The sequence below is a fragment of the Podarcis melisellensis genome (assembly GCF_964234715.1).
Source record: "Podarcis melisellensis genome assembly, chromosome: 13".
Classification (NCBI taxonomy): Eukaryota; Metazoa; Chordata; class Lepidosauria; order Squamata; family Lacertidae; genus Podarcis; species Podarcis melisellensis.
In genome coordinates, this window is record NC_138545.1 from 28,073,927 (window position 1) to 28,092,344 (window position 18,418).

At 44.4% G+C, this 18,418-nt stretch overlaps 1 protein-coding gene across 5 annotated transcripts in view; it reads right to left on the minus strand.

The window, feature by feature from the left end:
* Positions 1-18,418, minus strand: part of KANSL1 (KAT8 regulatory NSL complex subunit 1) — a 139,871-nt gene that overhangs the window by 24,708 nt on the left and 96,745 nt on the right. For all 5 annotated transcript variants that reach the window (XM_081886217.1, XM_081886219.1, XM_081886220.1 and 2 more), the window contains 2 exons: positions 5,486-5,627; positions 585-689 (listed from right to left, as the gene is read on the minus strand). In XM_081886217.1, the coding sequence (XP_081742343.1) occupies positions 585-689; positions 5,486-5,627 (247 nt within the window). The remainder of the gene's footprint in view (positions 1-584; positions 690-5,485; positions 5,628-18,418) is intronic.

Consider the following 18,418-nt stretch of genomic DNA (forward strand, 5'->3'; position numbering starts at 1 on the left):
AGCAAACTTGTACAGTGGTACCTCGGGTTAAGAACTTAATTCGTTCCGGAGGTCTGTTCTTAACCTGAAACTGTTCTTAACCTGAAGCACCACTTTAGCTAATGGGGACTCCTGCTGCCGCTGCACGATTTCTGTTCTCATCCTGAAGCAAAGTTCTTAACCCGAGGTACTATTTCTGGGTTAGCGGAGTCTGTAACCTGAAGAGTATGTAACCCAAGGTACTACTGTACCTGCAAGGTTTTGGCTGCTCCCGCAGTTCTCTATATAGATATGCAAAGTATGCAAATTGGGGTTTTCCTGAATGCTGGGTCAAAAACAACAGAAGGGAGAGAGATCCAACAAGCAGGAGATAGGTAGACAGACAGACAGACACACACACACACACACACACTACAGCCAAAGCCTGCCTACTTCTGTTTCTCTGCATGCAGGATAGTTTTTCCCCTGCACAGCGTACAAACAAAGGATCTGTTAAAAGCAAAGAGATTGACTGAAGTAGACAGAGCAATATAATGCTAGCAGAGGAACAGGGGACTGGAAGGAGCAAGAGCCCGACCAGCTCTTATAGCACCCTCAGCACTTACCAGTCTGTCAATCCCGGGCTCCGGCTTGACGTCAGCACTAAGAGTGTGGGATGAGTCACCTAATAAAGGGTCAGAGGGAGGCGCCTCACCAAGGAGTATCAGGCCCTGAAAGAGACAGGGAAGAGCAATTCAGTGGCATCTTTCTCAGGCGGCTTCTCCTTCACACAACTCCCAAGAAATTTCTTCTTTCCCCTTTCACTTTATCTGCAAAGCTTCTCAAGAGACATCAGTTCCTCCAATTTCTCCTACCAGTCAACAGTCCCTTTTCCATTCTTGCACCAATTTGCGCCTAAATGATGGAGAGCTTAAGGGATGAGAGTGAGGGAAGGAAAGCATCAAGGTGTGGTTTTTGTTCTGTTTAAGTTAGCTTAATGCTCCCAGAACAAGATTCTCCTTTTCATTCTCCTTTATTGTTCCGACACATGCTCTTTGTGATGTGTACAACAGCTGATGAAAAGGCAGCTTATGTAACACAGCCTTTGCTTTCCGTAGTTTATTCAAAGTCAGCAGATTTGTCTCTCCAATAAGAAACCTTGACTTTCCTTTTGGGGACAGAGAACTTCACGGACAGGAGCAAAGTGAGTTCAGTTGGAATCGGCATCCACACATCTTTTAAATCTGGATCTTCCATAGGACTTAAGCCTACATAGAGCTAAGATAGTGTCCAAGGTGTATTCTGCTACGGAAAGGTTCCCTTGAAGCTTCTGCAGTGACAGCCAAGGGAGAACTAAGCAAGGCTGTAGGAGCCACGCCCCCTTTGTTTATGTGTACAGAGGGTGGTCCAAGGTCCTGCCAAACTCTAGCCTAGAAAGATGTATTCCCCCAAATGAGGCTCTGTGCCAGCACAGAACCCATAGGCATGTGAGTCTATAGGGAGGGCAAAAGAAGAGTTATATTATTATTCTACATTCCAGATTCCCAAACTACTGACAAGTATCAAAGAATGCTCCTCTTTCAACTGCCTCCGAAAAAATTGTAAACTTATTCAAATGCTAGCAATTTAGAACCAGATGAATAACCAATAGAAATATGCTCAGTTGACATCACTGTTTTTCTGGAGGCCATAGCCTTTTTTTTTTTAAGCTACAGTGAAGAATGCATAAACCCTTTCATAATATATCATACTATGACTATATCTGGGTCTTCACCAACTCACTCTCACAGGGCATAAAACAAGAGTTAAGTTTTTTCTGCAATGATCAGGAAGTAGAAAGTGGGTGCCCAGGGACTCCAATTATTATAAAATTTGAACATGGGACACTTTCACAGCTCCTGCTAAAGGCTCATGACTTATAAGTTTACCTTACAATAGCAGGTGGCATTCTCGCAGAGAACAACTCAAGCCACATATTGGGCTGATTTGGGAGTCTCTTCTTCATAAACTTGAGCCAGCTTTAAATTAGGGGAAGTATACAATAGGCAGGTAGGGATATATGCGCCCTTGCAGAATGCAAGTTGTGCTTGCTAGGACATACTGTATTTTTCGCCCTATAGGACGCACTTTTCCCCCTCCAGAAATGAAGGGGAAATGTGTGTGTGTCCTATGGGGCGAATGCAGGCTTTCGCTGAAGCCTAGAGAGCAAGGGGGGGTCGGTGCGCACCAACCCCTCTCGCTCTCCAGGCTTCAGGAAGCTATCCGCTAGTCGTGGGAGACGCAGCTCTCCCACAGCTAGTGGAGAGCTTGCCTGCACCCAGAAGCTTGGGGCGCGCTGAGCTCAGCACGCCCCAAGCTTCGCGCAGCGCTCCGCTAGCCGTGGGAGAGCCACGCGAAGTCACATGGCTCTCCCACGGCTAGTGGATAGCAGCCTGTTCTGGGGGCTGGGGTCGGGGGTAGCTGGGGCTTCCCCCGCCCCAGTCCCGCACCTGGGAGGGGGAATAATTTTTTTTCTTTATTTCCCCCCAAAAGAACTAGGTGCGTCCTATGGACCAGTGTGTCCTATGGGGCGAAAAATATGGTACTTGTTTCATATCAGGTTAAGAATCTTAGCCAGCATTCAAGAACAACACACACACACACACACACAACGAGGCAATGCCTTTTATTTGGGTCATATGTCTACAAATAAAATAGGCAAGCTCTTCAGTTACACAGATCTATTCTCTTCCAACAAAAACAATGGGCATTATCATTTCTGGAGTACTTGCTGCATGCAACGTTATTTACAGCTCATATTCCACTAATCCTGCAACCCTAAAACGCAAGCCTCATTAGGGTTTGCCACTTTCAGGGCTGGTCAGGTTTTGCAAGCTTAATTAATGGGCTCTCATCTCTGAGACATCTCTGGGACACGGGTGGTGCTGTGGGTTAAACCACAGAGCCTAGGACTTGCCAATCAGAAGGTGGGCAGTTCGAATCCCTGCGACGGGGTGAGCTCCCGTTGCTTGGTCCCTGCTACTGCCCACCTAGCAGTTTGAAAGCACGTCAAAGTGCAAGAAGATAAATAAGTAGCACTCCGGCAGGAACGTAAACGGCGTTTCCGTGCACTGCTCTGGTTCGCCAGAAGTGGCTTAGTCATGCTGGCCACATGACCCGGAAGCTGTACACCGGCTCCCTCAGCCAATAAAGCAAGATGAGCGTCGCAACCCCAGAGTTGGCCACGACTGGACTTAATGGTCAGGGGTCCCTTTACCTTTTTATCTCTGAGACAGCCCACATAAACCTTGTCACTGTCACCCCACTACCCATTTGCTTGGCTTCCACCCCACCTGGACTCAGTCTACACATCCACGTACAGTGGTACCTCTGGTTGCAAATGGGATCCGTTCCAGAGTCCCATTCGCAACATGAGAATAACGCAACACACATCTGCACATGCATGTGACGTCATTTTGTGCGCCTGCGGCGAAAGCCGGAACCAACCCTTTCCTGGTACTTCTGGGACGCAACCTGAAAAAACGTATCATGAAGCAAACGCAACATGAGGTATGACTGTAGAGGGAAAGCTCAAGTCAACTGGAGCATGCTGCTCCTTCTCTTCATTCCTGGCACTCCTGGAAAAAGCATGTGAATCAGAATTGCAGAGCTGGAAGGGCCCCTGAGGATCAGCTTGTCCAACTCCTGCAATGCAGGAATATGCTGCTATCCCATACGGGGATCGAACCTGCAACCTTGGTGTTATCAGCACCGTGCTCCAATCAACTGGGCTGATGCTGGGCATAACATGAACATGCAGTGACAGCAAGGAGCAGGAGCAGCAGCCACCGGGACATGGAGATCCATGAGTTGCCAGTGGCACCTTGCGTAGGTGTGTGTTGTGGCGGCAGGTGCCCTGTGATCCTGACCCCTAAAATAGGCCCTGCCTATTTTACTACAGTAGAACTGCAGCTGGGACGGCACTCGCACCCCAGGCTCAAATAACTATGTGCAATTCACATGCACCTGCTCAGGCACCATTGGCAATAAGAACAAACTCTGCAGGTGTTTCTTCCTTGTGGTAAGGCATTTGGGTGAAGGGGTTTTCACCCCCTTGGGTACAAATATGCTTGACCCACACGAGCAACCACAGCACACAAAATGGCGAGCAAATCCCAGGAGGTATTCATAGCTAATAATGGTTTTTTTTAATCTTGTGAGTTTTAAATTTGGTATTCTATACTTTAAAAATTAAATTGAGTCGCTCCAAGACCATTTTTTGTAGTGACAAAATAAAATGCAAAATATAAAGATATAGAATGTCCACAGCCTTGCTACTTTGGCACAGGTGACCATTTTGGAACAAGCATTATTTAGCAAATGTTCAAATGCAGAAGCAGCCTAGAATTCTCATCTAGCAGAGTGCAATTTCCAACACTGCTCCTCCTGTTCAGGGCTCGGGTTTATGTCTGCCCTGGGACCATTTACACAAGACTCACATGCACCGCCACCCACAGAGTATTTCACCAAAGCAATGCTTCCTGCCTTTGCTCTCTGCAAGGTTCCCAGTTCTTTTGCCAATCTGATGAAGCCATAAAAGCTGGAATTGGACTGTTGCCAGTCTTCGGTCCATGTTTGCTCTTGCATAGTCCTCTCTGTTGTGCAGAATGCAGCTATCACAAGCACAGCTGTAGCTCAAATCCCAAGCCTCTCAGATGAACAGGACCAGGGTGGAGATTTTCCAAGGCACAGATGGAAAAGGATGCTTTGCCGTTATGGATGTGGTTGGGTCCCTATGTGCCAATCTTATTTTATTTTTCTGCATCACACAGAGGCCATGAGGAACCAGAAATATTGGCTAAACCAGTACAATATTATAGGATGGGCAGTTGCAAAGAGAAATCCGGGATACATCAGTCCAAGCTAGGGATGCTTGAGAAATTCAGTCTTCTGATACAAATAGGGCTATGCGTAGATCAACTCTTCAAAGCCCAGCACCATCTATTTCTGCATCCCCAACTCGTATTTTCAAAATGTTGAGCATCTGCAGTGGATGAAATGATAGAACGCTTTCCCACTCTGAGGACTAAAATCATGCTTTTGGATTTGATGTGTAATAATTAAAAGATTTCAGGCCACATCAGCTGGCCCCGAATGACTTGAGCTGTTTTGCATTGATATACTTGGGTTACCGTGAACTAGTCTACAGTTTCTTAATGTAAACCAGTACAGCCTTCAATATTATGTGCTTTATAAATTTGGAACGTGCTAAAAATGTGGTTACCCAAGAGGAATATAAAGCACTAGTGGCTTTTTTTTTTAAAGGTCACGTAAGCAACTTTGACTTACATCCGCCAGCTTCTGCTGATGCCTTTAATCAGCATTCATACACCATGCCAGATTAAGTCATACAATCACGACCCTATATCAAAGGTATTATTTTGCCTTTTAAACGTGTAATGCAAAAGGGAAACACTTGAGGAGATATTTTTTCAGGAGCAGGGACTGAATACCCGCAGGTGAAGACGTATCCTTTTACTTCCCTTACCTTATTGGCTCGGATCTGCTTGTAAATATCCGTTTGCTGCCGGATTCGGTACTCTAGATCCGAGACGTGCGCTTGAAGCCAGTTCCAGCGGCTGACAATGGCTGCTCTGTCTGCTGCCCACCGCCATTCTGACCTTCGCCTCCTGGAAAAAAGAGGGAAAGAAGCATTCTGTGTCAAGGAGTGGACGGACACACGTTGCCCCAGTTTGTGAGTCTCCCATTCTTGCCACTTTGTCTTATTTGTACCTCGGCTTTAGAAAAGGAGGACGGGGACAGGACTCAACCACCATGAATCATTATGGTCCCCCACACACACATCTGGAGGGCTGCCCTAAATGATGGCTGCATTCCATCTCTGATTCCAATTGGTCAGATCGCCCAGATCCACAGCAAAATACCCTACAACTCTAAAGCATCTACACCAGACACTTGTCCAAATTGCTTTTACAAATTTATAGACTTCACAGCCTCTCTAGCCTGCTTATTCCATGGATGAGCTCTTTTAAAACATTAGGAGCCTACCCTGCTCCCTATACATATTCCTAGGTAATGTCAATCTGCTGTTATAGTTTCGCCCCCAAACCCCAACAGAAACATTTGCCCTTGAGCCCTTTTCAGCCTTCTCAAACTTCTGCGCCAGGTTTCCTCAACATGATGCCCCCTCCAGTTGTTTTGCAATACAACTCCCACCATGCCTGGTCATAAGCCATACTAAGTAGGGCTGATTTGGAGTTCAACATGATCTGGAGCAGACTTCCTCAAACCTGCCCTCCAGATTTTTTGGCCTACAACTCCCATGATCCCTAGCTAGCAGGGCCAGTGGTCAGGGATGATGGGAACTGTAGTCTCAAAACATCTGGAGGGTCAAGTTTGAGGAAGCCTAATCTGGAGGGTATTAAGTAGGGGAAGGCTGTTCTACACTTTAAATCACCCCTGTAGCTCTCTTCCATAAATGGAATGGAAATTTCTAGAATGGACGTACAGGGGGGGAGAGAGAAATGCCTTAAGAGAACCAAATACAGGGGAGACTTTTACTCTTAGGAACTGTGTTTGTTAAAAACAGCATGTGTGGAAGGCATCACAATGACAACAGGACAGAGTTGAAACTGGGGAAGGGGCACTTTCCCCTGAAAAAAAGTGCACATATACTTTTGGCAAACTGGGGTGCTCCAGAACAGTAAGGGAAAAAATTGTCCGTAGTATTCCTCCCTGACCCCCATTCAGCACAGGGCAACAATTTCTGTCTCCAGTGACATAATCACAATGGCAAACCTGATTGGCTACATAGTGTCTTAACACTGGCTATGCAATCTGTGATTGGCTAGAACCACAGAGCTAGCAAGAAGAAATGCAATTTTAAAAAATCACACTTTTGCTGAAAAGGGCAGCAAACAGACACAAATAAGCACTTAGGGAATTTTCAGGGAACATTTTGTGGGTGGGTGTGAAAAAGTCCCCATTTTACGCCAAAAACGTTGGGAGAACATTTGGCGCAGCACTAATTGATTAGTCATGTGAAGCTAGGTCCCTATTTCAAAGCAGAAGGACAGCTTATTGTCCTACACCTAATACAGAAGAACAGGGTGGGTGAAGTGGCAAAAGACAAAATGGGGTCAAAGTATTTGTCCGAAACCAAGCAGCAGTGACACTACACTAAGGCAGGGGTCAGCAACCTTTTTCAGCCGTGGGCTGGTCCATCGTCCCTCAGATCATGTGGTGGGTCAGACTATATTTTGTAAAAAATAATAATGAATGAATTCCTATGCCCCACAAATAACCCAGGACACATTCTACTCATGTAAATAAATAAAAGGACACATTCTACTCATGTAAAAACATGCTGATTCCCGGGCCACTCACAGGCCAGATTGAAAAGGCAATTGGGCTGCATTCGGCCCCCGGGCCTTAGGTTGTCTACCCCTGCACGAACGCACCTAAGCCACAAACTGGAAAGAGACATTCACTCTGTAGAAGAAAGTTGTGAATGTGTACACTACAAGAACAACTCCCAACACCCTTTCCTTCAATGACTCAGCAAAGGTGGATCCTCCCTGCTTAAAATGAGAGGCATACTACCCATGCCCAATCAAATCAGTCAAAGGCTGCTTGATTTTTGCTTGAGGGCTGCCTAACCAAAGGTTTCCTGAAGGGGATAAATGCCATCCTAACATGAAAACATATGGAAATAAATATTATACAACACAAACACTCACATATACACTTCTGGCCCTTGACTCTACAATACAACATTACCAGCAGGAGAGACATCCACACTCCTACATTTATAAACAACTATTTTAGAAGGGGTGTGTGTGTGTTTTAAGCACCTCGTCAAGTATGGCTGTCGTCTACCTGAAAGAAAGACCTGTGTAGTGTGAGTGAGCCTGTTAAGATTGTCTTCTGCATTTCTCCAAGGTGTTTTCTTTTTATCCCTCCTCTTTTCGTTTCTCTTATTGTCTCTGTGAGATCTGTCCTGAGAGAAATGTGGGGGACAATCCAACAGGCTCTCTCACACCACACCAGATTTACACAGTTCCTTAGGTTTCTCAGAGAGACCTTGCTCTGGGGTACCATCATCATTGTGGCAGAGTTTAGCTACATCTTGGAGTAGAGGCCAGTCTTGGTAGCTGGTGATCTGGCTTTTCCAAAACATTTTAAATGGGTGCATTCCATCTGCATTGAGAAAGTTTCCATTTGTACTGGAAAACTTTCTGGTGGCCAAGAGCAGGGGTCACCAACATGGCACCGCACCCAGAGGCTTTCTCTGCTGCCAACAGGGAGCACCCCACCTCTCAAAATTAGGCTTGGAAGAAGCATTCTAATATGGGGTATTGACTAGGTTATAATTTCTTATCGACTACCATGAAAAATAGTCTCAAGGGAATTTACAGTTGTGGTGTATACATAGCAGCAGCACTTTGTGTGGGTGGGGGTAAAACCCTGCTTTGGAGGAGGACCTAATTCATAATGTTTAGTTTCATTTGTATTTCATAAACAAAGCTAAACACTTTTAAACTGCCCTGCTTGAAATTGGCATCCATTCATTGCTACTGGTGAACTTATGAAACGGATGTTTTTCCATGGAAAAACGAAGTACTAGATTTTTTTCTGTGGATGTTTTCCCACCTCACATCAGTGTTTGCCACATTTGTAGAACTCTTCAGAGAAAGGTCAGGCAGGATAGCAGAGTCATTTATTATTATTATACAAATTGGAGAAATGTGAAATGCAAATTTAGTGTTGTACAGTTCCATGCCATCCCACTTTAAATCTTGTTGTGATTTCATCGTTTTATCAATATTTTGCACTGCACTTTGTCCTTTATGTTTGCAGATAGCAATCAGACAGATAAAAGCATCCCAGAAGGGCAGGTGTGGACAAGTGATGTGCAGATATTGCCCATCAAGAAGCAGGATGCTTGGGGGATGGGGGCAGTCAGAAGAGATAAAGTAGCTTTACAAAACCCTAACTAAAATCTGGTGTTTTTAAATGACAAATTATGAAGAAGCAGCTCTTACCAGCTTCAACCAACATACATTAAGTCAAACAAAGTATTGCTATTTCTGCCAAATAAGTTCCTCCATCATTTCCTCTACACTCTTCTTTCCTCACCTCTAGGAGAGTGTGGTGGCTATTCTAAGTTCATCCCTTCTCTCTTTCTAAGAATACAGAGTTGCTTTTTTACTAAGCCAAACAACTGGCTTTCCTAGGCTGGTACTGTCAGCAGCAAGTCTTGACCTTAGCATGTTCAGGTCAAAGATCTGCTATTCACGGTCCTTTAAAACTGCAGGTGACAGGGATCAAATCCAGGGCCTTTGACATACACAGCACACATTCTACCAGTGCCTCTCCACTGCTGTATGTTCTGCCAAACTAAAAAAGGAAAAGAAAAAGACCATCTTTATTAGAAACAGCATTGGATTCAATTTCTACAATGGCTACAAACACAAAACTTTAAAGTTTCAGCTTGCTAACAATGAGCAGCCGCTTAAAGCAGATGTGGCCGGAGTGAAACAGAGGCAAACCACAACTGAGACTCAAGACAAGAAAGATGCAAATCATAGCAGCCGTGGCGTTCTAAGACTCTGGCAGCTGTCGCAATATCTGGGAATCATTCTTCCACACTGGAATTGCATGAAAAAAGAAAAACCCTGCATGAGGACTCATAATCTTTAATCCCAGCTGGATTTCCCCACAGCACCTGAGCAGCCCAGTTAGTATCCAAGGCTGAACCTAGGTTGTTGGGTTGGTTTGGTTTTTTAAAAAATCCCCTCTGCCGGTAGAAAAGTAGTGCAGAACAGATGAGTGGGTTAGGCCAGAATACCACCCCCTGCCCATGTACAGGTTAAAAAACAACAACTTTGCAAGGACTTTTAAAAACAACAACAGACCACAGAATGTTCCGAAATGTTGTCCCCCACCTGCATTCTTAATTAGTACTGGGTGGTAACATAGAAACAGAAGGGATAACGCTGACCTGTCTGCCAGCATCGAAGGCTGATCTTTCAATGTTTCTCTCCCCTCACTCCATTACTTGAAAGGTATTTATCTGCAAGTTTTCAATCCTCATTCCTTGTTTTAAACTCTGAAGCCCTGATATTTCATAGGTCTTGAAAGAAAGGGTACATACAGCAGCATCTATCATCTATCTATCTATCTATCTATCTATCTATCTATCTATCTATCTATCTATCTATCTATCATCTGTATCAATTCACTTTCCTTCTGACACACCTTCCCTCTCAGCCTCCAGGTTCTCACCCAGGGTTCAAACAAACTCTCAGCTCACCTACAAAATGTTCCTGGAAACTGTGAACACCACCCTAGTCTCTCACTAGAGGACTTGCTTTTGATAGGGAGGCCCAAGGTAGATGGCACTTCCTCAGGCTGCCCACAACTGTGTCCCGTTCAGCTGCACTCGACATGCCTAGCTGATGCAATTCTGATGCCAAGCAAATTGCCTTTTTATTTTCTCAGGCGTCTTTATCAGCAATAGCTTTCATTTATTTTATCACTGTTGTATATTTTTATGTTCCTTTTTTTTTTTACTGCATGCATTATATGTTGTGCTGACCTTTTTACTCTAATGAAGATGCCCCGAGAACCCAGTTATACAACAATCTATAAATATCAGAAATAAAAAAGCACACAGCCTTAAAACATGGAAGATAAAATTTCACATGGAAAATCAGAGCATTGTGGGAAGTGTAGTTTTGTACAAAGTACTGGAAGAAACCACATGTCCCCAGTTTTCTCCTTTGCTGAGATTTTATTGAGGATTTACTGGGATTTGTTGTTTGCATGCAGCAGGTACTGAAAGAGCATCAAGCTTAGAAATGAATGAAATGTAGGGAAATGGAAGTGCAGAAAAACAGGTGTCTGTCCTCACAAACAGCACCTCTTCCTACGGAAAAAGCACCTTTTCTTCCAAAACATTCTACAGTTCAACATTAACAATTGTAAGCCAGAACAAACTGTACAACCGTATTTCTACCAGCTGGAGACAGTGAGAGCAGACAGTCTTAGACCTGAAGTTCTAAAAAGATATTAGGTGGGAAATAAACATCGAATTCTATGCTACTCTTGCAAACTTTCCCTATCTTCCTTGGCATTTCAGAAATAATGTCTTCTAGATTTGGTTGTTAAAATGCTAAGAAGATAAATACCTTTCCCTGTTTATTATGTCTGAATCACAAGCATCACACACACACACACACACACCCCTTTGGCTTTTGCCAACATTTCTGAATGGCATATTCAACAGTGCTTTCCCACTCACCCATTATTTTTCAATAAAATCTAAGAGAGTGTTAAGTCAGGCTCCCTAAACATCCTCCCGACTTCTGCCCTGTTCATCATCTCATGACAGTTTAAGTCACCCATCAGTCAAGCCCATCACTCAGACTGCTTCCTTTCAACAGGATACACTAGAAGGTGCCTGTAGCTACCACCTTATTTTTAGCATTGGTAACTTTGAGGACTTCTTTCAGGGTAAACAGATCAAGCTGAAGAACTAAGCATCTTTACTCACCCTTCTTGGTTTTCCTCCTCACCAACCTGAAAGGGATTGACCAAATTGCACAACTTGTCTGAAAGACAAAGCCCAGTTCTAAAATGCCAGCGGCCTTCCTTTGTAGCCGGCGCAGAAAGACAGGATACTTACAAGTAAACTAAACAAACTGTGGAGAAGGAGGAAAGAGACCAGTCTCTGTTCTTCTAGCCAAGATTATCTACAGAAGCTAAAATATTTTTTATTGTGATTCTATCCAAAGATGATCAGTATTTTGGAAAATGAACCACCAATATCCTACTTTCTAGCATTAATATATCTTATTATCATGTTGGTTTCTTTGGGTCGAGTGTCTGGGTAGGAAAGAAGGAGATATTCTAATGCAATACTCACCATCTGTAGAGACAGAATCTGTAATCCTATACACACTAACCTGGCAGCTTGTTCCACTAAACTCAATGGGACAAGTAAATATGCTTTGGATTAGGTTGAGAGCATAGAAAATGCACTGGAGAGATTCAAAATCGTCTTGTAAAAGACTCCAGCAAGTTTCATGTTATCTGGTTCCCATTTAGATGTTCTCTATGTGTAGTGAAAGACAAGCACACATATACCTCCCCAATTTAATGTTTATTGCACTATCATGTTTCATTTCGTTTTGTTTACTTACTGTCAAATATAATCATGGAAAATAACACTACAAACGCATGTGTTTATTTTATGTGTGTACATATCCTACACACATATCCGTAAGCAAACAAATGTGTAGGTGGGCTTATAAAAGTTTGACTTTGTTTTCATCTGGAGAAATGATTTCTGCTTTAAAAGTTCGGTGCCTGCTCCTGAATATTTCCATGGAGCAGAATGCAGGGAATCACATGTGTGTATGCATATCTATTTACCTGCACACACGTGTGGCACTGTACACACATGCATGGCAAAGCACCAAAAACATTCAGAAGATGTGTTATCAAGCCTTCGCTGTTTCTAAACAGAGGGCTCCATTTGCTTTAGCTGTCTCTATGTAGGGTTCAGATTAAGAAAGATGACATCATGCTCAGGACACAGCCAGATGGCCTGGCAGGATCTGTGTCACTTTAAATGGGGCTCCGTGATCTACATGCGAAGACATGTCATCCCTGCTTGCAATGACTAACATGCCACGTCTTACTACTCAATAGTGCATGCTAAGAGGAGGCCACAGAAACACTACCGCGACTGCAATGTCAACCACTTGTAAGATCTACTACCCAAACCAAATCCTCCAAAGGGTACACAATCCACTGAGCTGTTTACACGGCAGAAACTGAAGGGAAGCAGACAGTATTCCACTTCTCAGCCCCAAGTTATTCGGAAGGCTCATCCCCATTTAGCAATACTCAACACTTCCTCAGGGTCAAGCAGCTGGCCTCACACTTCTTCCTGGATAGCTCAGTTGGTTAGTGCATGGTGCTGATAATGCCACAGTTGCAGGTTCAATTCCTGTATGGGGCAGCTGCATATTCCTGCATTGCGGGGGGCTGGATGAGATGATCCTCAGGGTCCCTTCCTACTCTACAATTCTATGAAAACAGGCCCGTGATTCTCAAACCAATATTTAGCTGTGGCTGGTGGTGTGGCCCCTGTACAGGTAAAGCAGGAGTCAGCAATCAAAACCAATCTGGGATGGTCCTTCTTGTCACCTGTTCCAAGAGGCAGGGGCAAGAATGTCTCTTCTCAAACTAATGGGTGGTTCAATTACTTTTCAGGGGCAGCTGCCCACTATCATCTCTTCTCTATTATATCTGCCCCCCCCCCCCCCCGGTCTCAGTCATCCCATGCCCTGCATTTGAGAAAGTATAGAAAATATAATCTTTGGTCAGGCTAACCTGGGAGCGTCAGTCTTCTAGTTGCGCAAGTGGCTTCAACCAGGCAACAGAAATAAAAAGCTAGTTGCACACTAAAGGATGTGTGTGTATAAGAGAAAAAAGTTATAAACCATGGTAACTTTAATTACAGATATAAAGGGACTAACACTTCCGCAAGTGTTCATCTGAAAACAATCCCCACCCCCCAAAAAAAACTTCAGCATAATAAGAGCGATGCCAGAGATGGCAACCTGATTAGCACCCGCATGGCAGACACTCACTGCCAGGGCCTCTGAAGTTTTGAGTTTCAGTATGTGGGTATGCTGCAACTTTCCCCTTGGAGAGACACAGCAAGCAGAACCAACACATCAAGCGGCAAAAGATGTGCCCTGAGCCTGCAAACCTATCCAGAGCCCAGAAGGCTGGAATCCTTCATTAGACTTCCAGGGCAGACCACATTCCAAAGGAGAATGTTATTCCCCCCACCTCCAGCTCCAAACAATAGGGCTTGCTAGCAGCCCACAGATCAGATTTTACATAAACAAAGCCAATCTGTGGCATCTTTTCTCATGGCCAACATCCCTCCCTTGAATTAGACACAGCAAAGGGAGCTAACGCGGCCAGCACTGCTTAAAAAAAGCTAAGAATGCAGACTGCTACAGGACCACAGAAGGCCGGGAAGGCACAGACAAATGCCAGGGACATTCTCAGCACCAGCACCAGCACCCAGTGACACACACATACACCCCACTGCCACATTTGCGTGCATGCCAAGCCAGCATCACAGGCTGCTTGACTGACAAGGACAACCTCCTGGAAATCTAAACAGATGGCGGTTGTTGCGAAAAGGGAGCTGCGTGCTCATGCGCACACCAGGAAGGTGGGGGGTGACGATTTATGCTTCTCTCCAATGTCGCATCACAGAGAGAGGAGGGAGGGAAGCGGCTGGGGGGCGGGCAGGGCGGGGAGAGAAATAAACAGATGTATGCTGGGAAGGTCTCAGCCCTTTTATTTATTTACAGAGAAGGGGAAAGCAGAGAAAAGGAATAACCAGGCTGAGGAGGAGGAGACTGGAATGTATGAGCTCAGCCTGGGAGGGTTATAAATACTGCAGCAGCCAAGCAAGCTAAATGGGGCCAACCTGCCCTGCTTCATTTCTTCGAGGGACAGGGCAGCAGGGAATACAGAGTTCCTCTTTTCTCCTCCACCCACGAAACACTGTTAGAATCTTGTGAATCTGAGCTAGGAATCAAAGCATTAAAGACACACAGAAACCCATTTTATTTTATTGCAAAAGTAACAAAAGGCTAAACTGCTACATGACTGGGAGCTGGCAAGCCGGGAGAAAGAAGGCAGAAGCATCAAGCAGCCAAGAATACCCTGCCTGAGTGAGAATGAAATCAGAAAGGCTGGCACAAATATACACATGCCTTCCCAAATATTGAACGGGAGTAGGACAATGCTGCTAGCGGAATAGCAAAAGGAGAAACAAAGGAAAAAGAAAGCCAGAGAGGCAAGCTCTCAGGATCCACCTAATAGCCAAAACAATAGGCCATAATAAATATTATTATGCAGAGGTGTCTAGACTCTGATCACCAACACTAGTAATAAATAGCAGCTCTTTTGGATGCTAAAATGGGAAGGGAATTTGGAGCCGAGTCAATGTGCACACAAATAGAAAGGAAAGTACAGTGGTATCTCGGGTTACATACACTTCAGGTTACATACGCTTCAGCTTACAGACACTTCAGGTTACAGCCTCCGCTAACCCAGGAATAGTACCTCGGGTTAAGAACTTTGCTTCAGGATGAGAACAGAAAATGTGCTCTGGCAGCGCAGCGCAGCAGGAGGCCCCATTAGCTAAAGTGGTGCTGCAGGTTAAGAACAGTTTCAGGTTAAGAACAGACCTCCAGAACGAATTAAGTACTTAACCCGAGGTACCACTGTATACACAAATATACATACACAGGGCAAAACCATGTTCCATTCCTGAATGGGGGGAATCCAAATCAAGAGGAGACATTAATGGAATGCCCAATGTATCCAAACCAAAGATTCAGCAGTCTGCAAGATCTGGTGCTAGTCAACGGAAGTTGAATCGCCATACCAAAGCCAGAGAGAAGGGGTTGAAACCAAATCAAGTGGTGTTACTTCTGTTTTTTTTTTTTTTTTTACAGTGAGTTTTTGGGATAGCTTCCCCACGCTCAGCAAACACAATAAATCATAATACCCACTACTTTTACTATGTATTTTAAAATTCCTATTATTAATTTAAAATAGGAATCTTAAGTGATGGTAAAACCAACAGTGGTTTGACTTTGGCGTATGATGGACACAACTGTTTTGCAGACACTTTCCAGCAAATAGGAACAGGATGTTCTGTGAATACTCTGGTGGTCTCTGGACTCTACAGCAGATGAATCAACTGCTCCACATATCTTCCAGGTGCCCCCTTCTTCCAGACTGACACTACTCAGCTCTTCATTTAAGAGGAAATGGGGGGCACTGGAACATTCGGGTAAGTTTCCCATTTCTTGAATTTATCAATAACAACAAATGGATACCAATTGCAAGCACAGTATTAGACAAGTTTGGCACCGCTCAAGTGTTGTTTTTTAATACAAGTAAACTAAGCATGCTATATTAGAATACTCTCTAGGGCATCGTAAACTTTTAGGTTTCATGATGCAAATTACTGTATGCAAATTACCCTGCTTTGCATAATGACAGCCCTTTCATCATTCATTTTCCCATTCAAAAATTCCCAGAAAGTCCACATCACTGGCTAGAACTCACATTAGCAATGTTATAATGGTGAACTGCCATTTCACCACCACCACCACACACTGCAACTGGACAGTGTTGTCTTGGATAATTTCATTCTGGCCATCTGGGAAGACAGTAGAGTCCTCAACATCCCACTATGACCAGTTGATGGTATACTCACAGTTCCAACTTGGGACACAATAATGAACAACATGGTTCTGAGCACACTTTCTGAACTAGCGCTTGAGACCAGTGATGGGACTGGGTGAGAGCAGAAAAGGCCAAAACTTAATCCAGACAGGGAGGAAGTACTGGGGGCTTCTCTAACCCTGCACTGGGTGTTTGAGCCAGGTCTGAATGGGGTTTAAACTGTCCCTTAACAAACAGGTACACAGCTTGCAAGAACTTCTGGATCCAGCACTGCTCCTGGTTGCCCAGATGACCCCTTTTTGGCAGCTTCAGGGAGGGTTCCAGGTGAGTTCCTTCCTTAGGAAATTGGGCCTGGCCGTGATCATTCATGCTCTGGTTACATCCAAATAAGATTATTGTAATGTGCTGTACATGGTGTTGTCTTTGAAGACTGTTCAAAAGCTTAAATTGGTTCAACTGCTGTCGGGGGGGGGGAGGGGGGAGAGGTATCCCAAATATATCATCTTAGTGTTGTTCCAGCTGCACTAATTGCCAATTTGCTTCCAGACCTGATTCAATGTTCTGCTCTTAACCTTTATGGCCCCAAATGGCCTAGGAACATACAAACCTGCCCAGATATTTCATTCAACAAAGCCCTTAGTTCTTCTTACTAAGTACTGGACTATGTATGTGCATGTGGGTTGGTACAAATGCAGATACAGCTGCAACGTAGGATGGTGGTTTGGTGGTGGGTTTTTTTTTTAAAAAAAAATCTTCACCATGAAAAGCACAGATACTCTCTGTATGCTGAAACAGGTATACAAGAACACTTTGTGAATAATTAGATACAGCCAAGCCATACGTAAAGGCGGGCAGGGGGGAGGGGGGACCACTTGGGTTACACAGGGCCTTCCTGTCATTTTCTATCTAGCCTACAGTGATGAAAGCTGCATTATATACCAGGAACTACATTATCGAAACATGTTCCTCCAGCTGCTTCTGCAGAGTTAACAAAGGCATTCCAGCCAACAAAGATATTATCTATGAAATTCCCCATTCTTCTTCCTCTGTTTTGAGCCTGGAGTGGAGGGAGGGGAAATTTCCACTTCATCTTCATTTCCCAAGCCAGAAATGTAAACGATGGGGGGGGGGGGGGAGAGAGAAAATCCCCTTAAAAGAGCAAATCCAAAAGTCAACTGTAGGAGAATGCCATTATTAGGACCAAGTAAAACAGCACAAGGGACGCGAGTAGCACTGTGGTCTAAACCACAGAGCCTAGGGCTTGCCGATCAGAAAGTCAGCAGTTCGAATCCCCGTGACGGGGTGAGCTCCCGTTGATGGGTTCCTGCTCCTGCCAACCTAGCAGTTCGAAAGCACGTCAAAGTGCAAGTAGATAAATAGGTACCGCTCCGGCGGGAAGGTAAACGGCATTTCCGTGCACTGCTCTGGTTTACCAGAAGCAGCTTAATCATGCTGGCCTCATGACCCGGAATCTGTACGCCGGCTCCCTCGGCCAATAAAGCGAGATGAGCGCCGCAACCCCAGAGTAGTCTGTGACTGGACCCAATGGTCAGGGGTCCCTTTACCTTTACAACGGCACAAGGGCAACACTTTCTAGGATCCTGTGACATTATTACAGTCTAAGGACAGGAAGCAAATGACCATGGTTCGACAGCATTTAGTAAGCAACCTTTTTATCTGTTAGCAGCAACATTCAAACCAGCAGGAGCAGCATTCTGTCAAAGCTGGATGGATGGATGGAATTGGTTTGAAATCAACTAATGTGGAATTAAAGACCACCCTGCCTCAATTTTCATCTTGGCTATCTCAGATTATAATTCCCAGTCCTATGCAGGTCAACTGAAAAGTAAACTCATTGGGATCACTTCTCTCGCAGAGGGTTTTTATTTTGTGTGTCAAGTATGACAGGCCAATACAGTAACCGTTCTGGAAAACAAATGAAAGTAATTGCTTCGTTACTTTAGTGCATTTACTATATACTCACAATCACATATATAAGCCTATCAAATTTGTCTGTGGGCAGCTTTTCCCTGAGCCATACAACCAGGGAAGAGGTAAATGCACCATGTCTGAGTATTTATATAAAATAAAACGTTATCCCTTCTGATTATTTTCAAACTGTATAAAAAGTGGGGAAACACACTTTAGAAGACCAGGAAAA